The sequence below is a fragment of the Neolamprologus multifasciatus genome, chromosome 14, assembly GCF_963576455.1.
Source record: "Neolamprologus multifasciatus chromosome 14, fNeoMul1.2, whole genome shotgun sequence".
In the NCBI taxonomy this organism is placed as follows: Eukaryota; Metazoa; Chordata; class Actinopteri; order Cichliformes; family Cichlidae; genus Neolamprologus; species Neolamprologus multifasciatus.
The window spans coordinates 2,063,594-2,076,757 of NC_140452.1; the positions used below are offsets into that span (position 1 = coordinate 2,063,594).

Below are 13,164 nucleotides of genomic sequence, written 5' to 3' on the forward strand. Positions count from 1 at the left end.
TTTGCAGCTTAGTCAATACTTGAAAGAACAGGAAGGGAAGAAATATGATTGTTATCTTAAAATCGTCCATAGCAGCATGAAAGACTTTAAGGCCACTGAAGGACCCACAAGCATCTCGTGTTGTTAGGGAAAATGTGTATTGCTGGAATCATTCACACTGATTTCTTTGTGGGAGCTCGACTGTTGCTAGCAGAAATCCTACAGGTTGCGTGGAAGACGCTGACTCATCTGCAGAAACTCGCTGAGCTGGAGTTCAACTTTAAAACGTGCCTTACCTCTAAAACCAACACTTTTCTAATGGCAGATGTTCTCCACGTCCAGTTTTTGTGTCACGCACAGTTTCATTACCAGTTGGCAAATGTTTGCAGACAGGTTGGCATCCTCCTCGTCACCTACTTGCAACTGACGCAGCTTGCAATAGCAAAAGTTTTTTTTTTGGTGTGGCTCAATTTCACGATACCAGCTGCTAGCAACAGCCCACAGCCAAATATGAAACGAATGCATGTTTAAAAACATAATAAGACGCTGAATGAGTTGTGAGGTTTCTGCAGGGCACTGGTGACAATCTGCAGGGACCAGTATCTTACTGGTAACAGGTAAAAAAGGGAACTTTAACTAAACCTTCTTCCAGTAAACCTGAGACAGTTTGAGAAATACAGGAAATAAAAGTGTGAGTTTTAAAGCCGACCTCCTGCTTTACTGTGTTTGCTGCCTCTGGCGTCTGGGACATCTTTACCTGCCTTACCTGCGAGTCCCCATCTTGCCACACATCAGGTTACGTGTCAACACCATCGGCGCCGTCACATTTTCTGATATAAAGCTTGGATTACAGGAGCCAGTCAAACCTGATGCAGTCCTGAGCCTGCTTGTTAAAGCCGACTCCTGTGATATGCACACTACTCCTTTAAGTATTTGATCTCTGATAAGTGCCGTGCAGTTTCAGTTTTGCTTCTATTCGACTTTAACCTTTAGTTTCCGCATGCCTTCTCATGCATTCTTTGTTGATCTGCAGTTCATCATTAGCCGTCCTCACAACCGGACTGTTGGTAAGAGCTCGTTTTATTTCTAAGATTTCAGGAGAAATCCAGCTGGTTTTAACTTCTGTGTACATGTTAAATTAATGCTGATGGCAGATATAACTAAATATAATGAAGCATTTTCACAGTAGGGTCATGATGGCAGTTAGGAGCAGTGTTGGTCAAGTTACTTGAAAAATGTAATCAGTAACTAATTACTGATTACTTCCCCAAAAAAGTAATCCCGTTACTTTACTGATTACTTATTTTCAAAAGTAATTAATTACTTAGTTACTTTTTAAAAACATGATTTACAACCTGAATAGGTGATAAAGTGATAGATCTTTCAGCCCAATTCTACTTTTTCTGCATAATCCATCATACAAAATGTGATCAAATGAAAAAGTCTCTTTTTAAAACTTGTTTTATTAGTTTTAATCTTTTAACTTTATGCATCAAGCAAACATTTAATTATCTGCAACATTCTCTGACTGGAAGAAATTAGTTTAACATTTAAACCTATTTTCTGCACATTCCAGCACATAAAATAAAATATTTTGTGTGTTTACACTCAGTCTTTCAAATAGATGCAAGTAAAACACAGCAGAAAATAAATAAAGTCAAAGACTAGCGGTCCTGTTGCTCTATTTTCACCTGTAAAGCAGGAGTGGGGTAGGCGGAGGGTTACCCTGGTGCAGGTGTGCAGCGGTCAGTGGAAGAATCCGCGAGTTTCTCTGAGTTTCCCATTACGTCGTAGCTACTCGGTGCTTGTTTGGAAGTTTAGGGGTTTTTTTCGCTGTAAAAAGAAGTTTTCTTCCCACGCACAACAGACACTAATGTTTTTGTCACTTTTTATGGAATCAAACTCAAAGTAAGGTCAGTACTTCCACGCTTTAAACGCTGCACGCTCATACTCTCTCTGCACTCGATATATGATCCATTGTTGATCTGCACACAGCTGTTGTCACGAACGTCGCACTCGCTTACGTCACTGTCATGAGACATTCTCGCAAAAGAATCACGGTTTTAGTAACGCAGTAACGCAGCGTTCCTACGGGAAAGTAACGGTAATCTAATTACTGTTTTTGCAATAGTAATCCTTACTTTACTCGTTACATGAAAAAAGTAATCGGATCTCTGCCCATCTCTGGTTAGGAGTATATGTACGGTTGGAGGAGGTTAAATCATAGAGTGAAGTATAGGAAACATTGGAAGGCTGAGGGAACGTGAATATCTGAACCTTAACCCTCCACAGTCGCTCCAGTACTTCTGATCTCAGACTCCCATCACCAAAATCATATTCATGAAAAAGGAAGAAGTTCTCTGTCTAAACATGCAGTCAGGGTCATGTATGTTTATATTTGGACTGACACAAGTTTGGGTTTTTACCCGTTTGTTGAAACATATTCCAATTATAGTTAGAAAATGGACGTGATGTGCAGACTCTCAGCTTTCATTTGAGGGTTTCCAAATTCAAACTGGATGAAGGCGCTAAGAGTTGCAGCTCCTTAACATGTGCCGCCCTCTTTTTAAATGGACCAAAAGTAACTGGACAATGACTCAAAGGCTGCTTCACGTTCAGGTGTGGGCAGATCCTTTATGTCTTTATCTGTTTGTGTTGTGGTGCTTGAATTTGGATGATTTTGCTGTGAACAGACAACATGAGGTCAAAGGAGCTCTCCGTGTAGGTGAAACAAGAAATCCTTAAACTGTGAAAACAGGAAAAAACATTTGAGAAATGGCTATAATATTAGGAAGGGTGATATCTACAGCTTTGATCCTGAGAAAGAAAGAATGCACCGGAGAACTCGGCAACGCAAAAAGACCAGGATGTCCACAGAAGACACCAGTGGGGTATGATGGCAGAATCGTTTCCATGGTGAAGAGAAACCCCATCACAGCAGCCAACCAAGCGAACAACGCTGTATCGATATCCACGCCACTTCACGAATCCAAAGGCTGGACTGGACTTTGCTACTAAACGTTTTAAAAAGCCGGCACAGACCTGGAAACACATTCTTCGGACAGACGAGACCACTACACTACACTACAAACTGTAAATAATCCAAGACTATAATCAACACTAAACACTGGGTCAACGTCCCGGGACCGTGACAGCAGGAGCACACGCTACATATAGCTGGACATTGTCCATGTGCTAGATGTGCTCCACGTCATCGCTGTCTTTCCTGGAGCATGTCTTTCATTACTCATCAGTTTCTAAGTGGCATTTTGAAGCCTTCAGGGACTCATTCAGCTGAGGCGAAGCGTAACAAACCGCAGCCGGCGGCGCGTAACAGACCGCAGTCGGCGGCGCTGCCTGTATCACCATCCAGCTGGCAGTCAGAGGCCACACCCCTACTAATATAAACTTACACAGGTGAGTTATAGCTGTACAGGTGTTATGAGAGGGGGGGTATGAGAGCGAGGAACATCTGTCTGGTCTCAGGCTGATTTTGCAGATGTTCCCTCAGCCGACAGCGTCCTTTAGCCCCTAAGAACAAAACCGAAACCAGAGATTCACAAATGTGTCAGTTTAAAACACGAAGCCTTTAAATGACAACCAGCAAACATCTGGAAAAAGCAGCACAAGACTTCTGGGAGAGACGAGGAACGTTGTGCCGTCCCAGCTGCTTTACACGCAGATCCTCTGCGTCCAAGAAGTTGGAGCTCTTGTTCCACGTTATTAGGTATCATCATTTATTAGGTATCATCATTTATGCTGAAGCAGACACGACTTTCACCATAGATTATGTTGCTTTTACTTCCCGGAGCCTTTCCTCCCATTGCTGACCTGAGGAATTCCTCACCGAGACGTGCCAGGGCTTAGTCGAGGAAACTATAGGCTTTGAGTTGACTCTTGTTAGCAGATATGGGTTTGAGAGTCCGCCACAGAAGCTTTCATCGCCCGTGTCTGAGAGATCATTGTTGTTTTTATCAGCGTAGCGTAGTCGGGGAAACTGAAGCCCAACAGAGCATTCATTCGTGTGCTTTATGTCGTTTTTTTTGGCTGCACTGCCGCCTCGATGTGCACACCAGCTCTAATCCAAACCAAACAAAAATAAAACTCTTAATCACACACAGATTAAGTTCACAGTATCGCATGTTTGAAGGCTGCTGATCCTCTGCTGACCACGTGTGCTGCCTGCAGCAGTTTGGAAATATTTGATAATAAATATTTGATAAATTTCATAATGCCTTCACACATATTTACCTCATTAACTTTCAGCTCTGTGCTGCTTTGATTTGAAGTCATAACACTGATAATCTCACTTCTAGCTCGTGACGTAAGCAAGTCTTGGTCCAAAGTACGACCAACCGCTCAAGTCCAAGCATCAAACTGACGCCTTCACAAGTCCTGCCATGACCTTCACTGCGATCGCTCCTTTGTTGTTTCCATATAACACGTTCTTTGGCACTGGTTCCATCTCTTTACTTTCAGTGAAAACGCTCAATCTCAGGTAATTATGGCCCCTGCAGGTTTTGATGATTAGTCAGTCAGGCTGTTGGCAAACACAGAGAAGTTCCAGGATGTGTGTTGTGTAGATTTTGTTCCCTGCAGGGTTTAGATGAATAAATGCTGCACTCGCGCTCGCTGGGAGCAAAGGAAACCGCAGGAGAAAAGAGGCGGGAACTTGAAAGTAAAATGCAAATAATCCAGAGGAGGAGGAAGAATGGGAGGAGTGAGAAAGGGAAAACTGGAGGGTGAGACGGGACAGAAGAGAGGGAGTCCATGCTCTCCAACCACGTGTAGAGCAGCAGCTCTGGATAACGCACCTTTCCCCCCTGAAGGGAACATCACCTGCCAAAACTCGTCCTTCTGGATGTTCATTCCTCTTTTAATTAATTTCTCTTTTCCTTGGATAGCCGGAGCCTTCCCCAGCAGTGGGACGTACAACTGGAGGAGTGAAGGTTGGAAGTTTGACCAAAGATTCCTGAAAACGAGCCAAAGAAAGGATTTTCTTCTTTCTGCAACTGCTGTTGAGTTTTCAGCTGGAGTCCAGCAGAGGACTGAAGACACTTTAAGCCATCTGCGTCCCGTCGGAGGGTCGGGGAGTGGAAGCTTCCAGAGAGTCTGCTTTCTCCCAGCTGTGATCTGTTGAGGATGTGAGTTGTGGGGCAGCAACAGCAGAGGATAATGTGACACAGATGATGGTTTTGCCGCCTGTGCCATGCAGAGGGAGAGGCCAGCTCTCGTGAGTGTGTTTGTGTTCCTGTGGTCTGTCAACATCATCGCCATCACCCAAAAACCATGCAGCAGGGACCTCTACGTGCAGGTCGAGAGCCTGAAGGAGGAAGTCTCCGACATCTCCAAAAAGGTATGACTGCAAGCCTTTATCGCTCACTTAGAAACACGCACTTCATCGCGAAACGTCACGCAACGCGAACGCTTTTTAATGCCTGAAGGTCAGAAGCAGCTTTAGGGTTTCAGATTCAAACCTCACCCTGCTCAGCTTTACAGTCCACACTGCTGCACTTCACAGGACGAACTGTGTGAACTGTGAACTGCAGCAGTATCTTCGGCGCCTTATCTTGAAGATATGTAAGCATGCTTTTATTGTTGAGGAGGATGAGTCATGTAAAATAACTACAGCACACGCCTAAGCTGCAGAGTGACTTCTGCGTAGAGAGAACAAGTTTGTCACACAGAGGATGAGCTGAGGGGAGGAAGGGTTGTTTTCTGAGAGTCGTGCAAAGCTGCTTCAGCAGCATCGTGGATCGTCTCTGCACATCGTTTTCAGTCGTGACTCATGCAAAATTAATCCACAGGAGTTTTTTCCCTGGAAAAAAACAACTCTTTCACATGACGTTAGCAGATGTCCCAGGAAAAATGAGTCCGCTCTAAAATATTTGCGCTGCGAGCTGGGTGGATGTGGTTGTAGCGCCGTAGTGTTGTTTGCTAATTAGCACTAAGCCTGCGAGCGCGCTTGACGAGCTCTTGGCTTCGGGGGCTTCTGGTCTCAGCGTTTCATCGTGCGCTCAGTCTGCAGCACACTGTGAGCTTTTGTACCTGGAGAATGTTCAGCTTCTCGTGGTTACGCACATGTGCAGCTAACTTTCTCTTTCCCTTCAGTTGTCGCTGAACTGCAGCCTGTACACACCCACCATGGAGGACTACGAGGTATGTGCCTGCACAAAGCACTGACTCACGATTCAGCCTGCAGCTAAAAATGCCTGACAGACTAACAACTACAACACAAAGATCCTCTGCTGACTAATCGCTAAAGCTTGTGCACATTCAGGTTAAAGGTCACGCACTGACAGTGGTGTTTGTTCAGTGATATTAATGATCTGCTGGAGCAGCTGTTTAAACATGTCATGTGTAACAAAGCAACAGATGGATGGAGTGACTGAGAGTGAGCGCAGCTTCAGGAAGCAGACCGTAAAACACAAGCACAGCTGTGACGCCGGGGTCAGGGGTCAAGTTACAGAATAGCTTCATTAACAGGGACATGGATTCGCTGTGTCGGGAACGCTGCAGGGTTCCTTCAGTGTCCTTCAGGGTGAGGAGAAAGTTTTCTATCCCAAGGAAAGACACGAGGCAGAGCAAAGGTCATGTCTGCAGCCGCTCCGTGTTGGTGGCGCTGCGGCTTCCTTTGGCCTCCACGTGCACGCTGTCACCCTCAGGACGTTTTTATCCTCATATCGTTAAAATATAATATTGATGTCATTTTTACGACCATGACAAAATTACATTTTCATTTTTAAAGCTTTTTATTGGTTTTTCAACATAAAATGGACACGTTTGGTTTCTTCAAGTCGCCCAACTCGTTTTGGGAATTCTCCAGATGCTGGAAGCTGCAGAGACCCCACAGGGTCAATAACAGGTCTCCTCAGTCTTTGGTATTTTCCCATCATCTCAGTTGTGACGTTTCCTGCCACATGACTGGTAAATGGACTGGTTCTTATATGGCGCTTTTCTACTCTGTCTTTATACAACTAATTCATTCACACATTCACACGGCACTTCTTCTAAGTTCACGTGCTGAGTATCTAACATTCATACACATTCACACTCACAGAAGCTCCACCCACTTGATGTTCAAACCCCCTTTTTGTCAGGAGCAGCCAATCAGAGGACAGTGGTCTTTAAGAGGGAGGAGCTAAAACAGCATGTTTTAGACGGAGAATGAACTGAGGGGGTTCACCGCGTGTCCGATAAAGAAGGATTATTTTGAACCGCCAATCATGCAAAGCTGCCCTCTGAAGCTGTGCATGACTGTGACTGCTGTGATTTTTTCCTTCATGGCATCATTCCTTTGCTCTCTTTCCTTTCTCTCCCTCCAGCAGATTTGTCCCAGGACCACGATGCAATGTTTTGCTTCTGAGATTATTGTCCTCATGCGTGAGTGGCAGCTCGAGGCCAAGTGGAAGAAATTGAATAAACTGCTGAATAGACTGGCGTCCTGGACAAACCAGGTATGACAAACAGTTAAAAGAGGAATTCACATTACTTCTAATGTAAGAGTTATTTTAAACTGTGCATTAAAACTGAGGCCCTGATCATCCTGCAGGGAGAGTTTGGTTAGCATTGCTGGCTTTGAAGGAAATTTTATGGAAAGATTTGAGATGTAGGGTGTTGGGTTTGGTGGTCTGATGGCTTCATCGAACAATGACCTCCAGCTCCGATTGTGGAAGTTTGCATTACGTATGAGACGAGAAGTAGCACGTCCAAGTCTGAGACCATAGTTGTAGTGCCAACTCCAGGTCAGAGCCATGTTTAAGTACCTCTGGGGTCATTTAGGAGGGACAGAGAGAGCCAGTAATCTGAGTGTGTCAGTGGCCTATGAGGAGGCTGTGGTGGAGTCCCATAGTGCAACAAAGTTGTGGTCTGGAAAGACTAAAATCAATTGGACAGGTTGGTGTTACAATCAACATCTGCTGCACTGGGGAATCCATGACCCCAACACGACAGGCCCAGAGGAGAGCAGGGATACCCCCGAGTGATGAGCTCTCACAGTTGGTTTGGAAATACCTCAGGGTCGCCCCGGACGATTTAGGAGGTGGCTGAGGAGAGGCATGTGGCAGAGAATGGATGGACGGGTGAGGAGTTAAAAATATCTAATTGATGAGATGACTGTTATAAGATCAGGAGCTGCTCAGGTTCTGGCCATACAGAGCTGTTTCCTGTGTAATCAAAGCAACACTGCTGGTGAGAAGAGACCAGTAAACAGACACTGAAGGAAGGACTGATGAAGTAATACTGTGGTCGTTTATTAAGTAGACCAACTATGATTAAAGCCATTTGTTAAAACGATTGTTAACGATGTTAAAACGAGCTCCTATTTGGAAATGGAAAACTTTATGAAACTCAGTGGAACAGATGGGATATTTTCTTGGCGTGTGCTTTTGACCTTCTCACGTCTCTCATTAATGTCACGGCGAGCTCAGAGCTTGTCTGGACTTTAGGAGGGTTTAGCTGCTGTGACTGGGTTTCCTGAACATGTGATTCTGTGAGAGCAAAACTGAGACTCACAAACCTGGAACATATCCCGACAGATGACCTTCTGCCTGTTTTCAAAGAAAGATTGGGAACAGCCTGGACCAGCTGATATGCCAGAGCTGCTGCTCTTTCCCAAAAAAGGACCTGACGAGAACCCAGACATAGAACCCACACATAGAACCCAGACATAGAACCCACATATAGAACCTGGACATAGAACCCTGACATAGAACCCGGACATAAAACCCACACATAGAACCCGGGCATAGAACCCACATATAGAACCTGGACATAGAACCCAGACATAGAACCCACATATAGAACCTGGACATAGAACCCACATATAGAACCCGGACATAGAACCCAGACATAGAACCCACATATAGAACCCGGACATAGAACCCACATATAGAACCCACATATAGAACCTGGACATAGAACCCACATATAGAACCTGGACATAGAACCCACATATAGAACCCACATATAGAACCCGGACATAGAACCCACATATAGAACCTGGACATAGAACCCACATATAGAACCCACACATAGAACCTGGACATAGAACCCACATATAGAACCCGGACATAGAACCCACACATAGAACCCACACATAGACACCAGACATAGAACCCACATATAGAACCCGGACATAGAACCCACACATAGAACCCACACATAGAACCCACACAGACACGAAGAGAACATGCAAACTCCACACAGAAACGTGATGGAGTCCAATTTAGGAACTTCCTCCATATATTTATTTTTATTTGACTTTTTATTATTTTAATATTTATCACGTTTTTATCATGTCTGTCATTTTCAGTTACATTGTTTTTTTTTAAGTTGTGTTTTCAATTTTTTCCACTTGGATTATAACATGTTTGCCTTGATGGAAAGCGCTCTGTTGTTTTGCATTCACTGTACGAATAAAAACAACAACTAATAAAAACTTAAACGCTTAACAACAAGAAGTTTGTCTTTCCTCTGTGATGGAAGATTTATTTTAATTTGATGACGATGACACGGACGCCAACACATTGGCAGCTGTTAGCGCTGTTGCCTAACAGCAACAAGGTCGTGAGTTTGACTCCACCCTCTGACTTTTCTGTTCTCCATGTGTCTGCGTGGTTCCCTCCGGCTTCCTCCCACAGTCCAAACCCATTCCGTTGGTAGGGTTGCGACAGACTGGTGACCTGTCTGGGATGTACCTGCCTCATGCCCTGTGGTAACTGGGGTAGGCTTCAGCCCCCTGCACCTATATTGGATTATGCAATTTTAAAGTCAGTCTCTGGGTTTTTTCAGGCACCTCACTGACTCCTTCAGAGGAGGAACTGCTCGTTTATTTAAGCACAAGTTCACATTTGGTACTTAGAAGTGAGAACTGTAATGATAATGTAACCATTACAGGATTAAAGCCCACAGTGAGGAGCGTTGCTGGTAGATTATGTCACGTGGAGAGATATCAGTGTTGCTTTTTGTGCCAACTATATTTACTTCAACACTGTGATGTAAGTTTTGTTTCAGTTACTGGTTAACAGCACTGTACAATCCATTACTGTACCATCTGCACTGATTTGAACATCGAGGCAGAACATTTGAGTAGAAGCTGAAGAGGACCTAGCATAGAGCCCTGGGGTACTCCAACATTACACCTAAAGGCTGGTTACACCATGTCCCAAAGACTTATGGGTTGTAGGAAGTTTCTGGTGAAAACCTTGAATGCTCCAACTGCCCTTCAAGTTCCCATCTTCTTCCAGACAATAACACGCATTTCTGTTTCTTCTCCGCAGACGGCGCCAAAGTGTCGTCGTTGTGAGGTCATGAAGGAGGAAAATGCAACGACCTTTCTTGAACATCTTCTATCGACTGTTGAGAAATCGAACAGTGACTACTGTTAGGACTTTCAGAAGAGACTACATGGCATGACTTTCTTTTCGTTAACTTTCTATTAAACCTTCTGCACACAAATAAAGTGCAGAACGCATGATGCAGCTCGGTGGTGTTTGAGGTACAGCTAGAGGCTAATGCAGAGTTCTGGGTGGAAAAGCTTGCTTGTAGTCTCATATGAACTCATCAGCCAACATAACATCTCACTGATGACGTCATAAAGAAGACACAGTCAGGTCCCAACTAAGCTGCAGTCAGATGCTGAGAGCACACTGGTCACTTTAGTGTGCTTTAAATATCTGTGTATTTGTATCTGCTAATAATGAGTATTATTATATTAATAAGGCTTCTACCAAGCAGTTGGACAGTGGCCTCGGTAAACTGATGGAAGAACACCAAGGATGGCAGGAGGAACACAGACCTGTCTATATATTTCACAACCACAGACACAGAAATGTGCGACAGTTTCCGAGCACGTGGGACTTCCTGAGGATCGCACAACTGGCTCGGTCGAAAGCCACTCCCACATTATTCATGCATCAGACCTTATAAGGCAATGGACAGCTGCAAGGACAGCACTGCTTATAAAAATGCTTAAAATATGCTCCTATACAGCTCTGATGTAAACCTCATGAACATATAAAGCTTTTTCCACTTGTCTAATAAGCTCATTCTCTCCCTGCTTTGATCTGATGCTCCTGTATTTAGTTCAGTACAATAAACTTCATTTTGAATGTAAGCTGATACACGCTGTTCACTCTTCTTTCTTGCACCTTCAGAATAAAATGACCCCCTTCTGTCTTTTTGTACAGCTTGGTTAGATAAACGTTCGTGTAAAGTTAGACGGTAAAAATGAATTATTTCCAGGTAAGTGAGCTTCAAATGGGAAAGTCCCAGCGTCATATTTTTAGAGCTTGGCGAGTTCTAGTGTAATTCAATTCAATTCAATTCAATTTTATTTATATAGCGCCAAATCACAACAAATGTCGCCTCAAGGCGCTTCATAGATACAGAGAAAAGCCCAACAATCATATGACCCCCTATGAGCAAGCACTTTGGCGACAGTGGGAAGGAAAAACTCCCTTTTAACAGGAAGAAACCTCCGGCAGAACCAGGCTCAGGGAGGGGCGGCCATCTGCTGCGACCGGTTGGGGTGAGAGAAGGAAGACAGGATAAAGACATGCTGTGGAAGAGAGACAGAGATTAATAACAGATATGATTCAATACAGAGAGGTCTGTTAATACATAGTGAGTGAGAAAGGTGACTGGAAAGGAAAAACTCAATGCATCATGGGAATCCCCCAGCAGCCTACATCTATTGCAGCATAACTAAGGGAGGATTCAGGGTCACCTGGTCCAGCCCTAACTATATGCTTTAGCAAAAAGGAAGGTTTTAAGCCTAATCTTAAAAGTAGAGATAGTGTCTGTCTCCTGAATCCAAACTGGAAGCTGGTTCCACAGAAGAGGGGCCTGAAAACTGAAGGCTCTGCCTCCCATTCTACTTTTAAATACTCTAGGAACAACAAGTAGGCCTGCAGAGCGGGAGCGAAGTGCTCTAATAGGGTGATATGGTACTACAAGGTCATTAAGATAAGATGGGGCCTGATTATTTAAGACCTTGTATGTGAGGAGCAGGATTTTGAATTCAATTCTGGATTTAACAGGAAGCCAATGAAGGGAAGCCAAAACAGGAGAAATATGCTCTCTCCTTCTAGTCCCTGTCAGTACTCTTGCTGCAGCATTTTGGACTAACTGAAGGCTTTTCAGTGAGTTTTTTGGACATCCTGATAATAATGAATTGCAGTAGTCTAGCCTGGAAGTAATAAATGCATGAACTAGTTTTTCAGCGTCACTCTGAGACAGGATATTTCTAATTTTAGAGATGTTGCGCAAATGGAAGAACGCAGTCTTACATATTTGTTTAATATGTGCGTTGAAGGACATATCCTGGTCAAAAATGACTCCAAGGTTCCTCACAGTGTTACTGGAGGCCAAGGTAATGCCATCCAGAGTAAGAATCTGGTTAGATACCATATTTCTAAGCTTTTCAGCGCCGAGTACAATGACCTCAGTTTTATCTGAGTTAAGAAGCAGAAAGTTAGTGGCCATCCAAGTCTTTATGTCTTTAAGACATTCCTGCAGTTTAACTAATTGGTGTGTGTTATCTGGCTTCATGGACAGATAGAGCTGGGTGTCATCTGCATAGCAGTGAAAATGTATGCTATGTCTTCTAATGATGCTGCCTAGGGGAAGCATGTATAATGTAAACAGAATTGGTCCTAGCACTGAACCCTGTGGAACTCCATAATTAACCTCAGTGTGTGAAGAGGACTCTCCATTTACATGCACAAATTGGAGTCTATTAGATAGATATGATACAAACCACTGCAGTGCAATACCTGTAATACCTACAGCATGTTCTAATCGCTCTAATAGAATATTATGGTCAACAGTATCGAATGCTGCACAAATGTAGCTTGGCATATGATGTAGCTTGGCATCATATCTACGAAGCCCCTCAGTTCATCCTCAGTCAGCATTGACTCTAACAGCCACTTTCTCCTAACTGGAGAACTTTTGGGAGCCTGCTGTGAGCTAGTCTAGAAGAACCGTTCACTTCCCATGAATGGTAAATGGCCTGTATTTGTATAGCGCTTTACTAGGACCCCAACGCGCTTCATCCACCCATTCACACACAGCCACCCTGGGGCGCACTGCCAGATGTCAGTATAATCCCATTGTACATTAACTGGACTCCACTATTTGGGAGTTTAGGCACTTTAATCTGAACAGCTGGAAACCATCTTG

General features: G+C 44.0%; 1 protein-coding gene across 2 annotated transcripts; it reads left to right on the plus strand.

The window, feature by feature from the left end:
- Positions 1 to 33: 33 nt before the first annotated feature.
- Positions 34 to 11,282, plus strand: il15l (interleukin 15, like). Of its 2 annotated transcripts, none has more exons than XM_085131342.1 (4): positions 34 to 5,335; positions 6,091 to 6,138; positions 7,305 to 7,436; positions 10,260 to 11,282. In XM_085131342.1, exons 1-4 carry the CDS (start codon positions 5,189 to 5,191, stop codon positions 10,365 to 10,367), a joined length of 435 nt encoding a protein of 144 aa, XP_084987468.1. In that variant the 5' UTR covers positions 34 to 5,188; the 3' UTR covers positions 10,368 to 11,282. The 2 variants fall into 2 exon arrangements, with proteins under 2 accessions (XP_084987468.1, XP_084987469.1); XM_085131343.1 differs by having other exon boundaries at positions 7,308 to 7,436.
- The last annotated feature ends 1,882 nt before the right edge of the window (positions 11,283 to 13,164 follow it).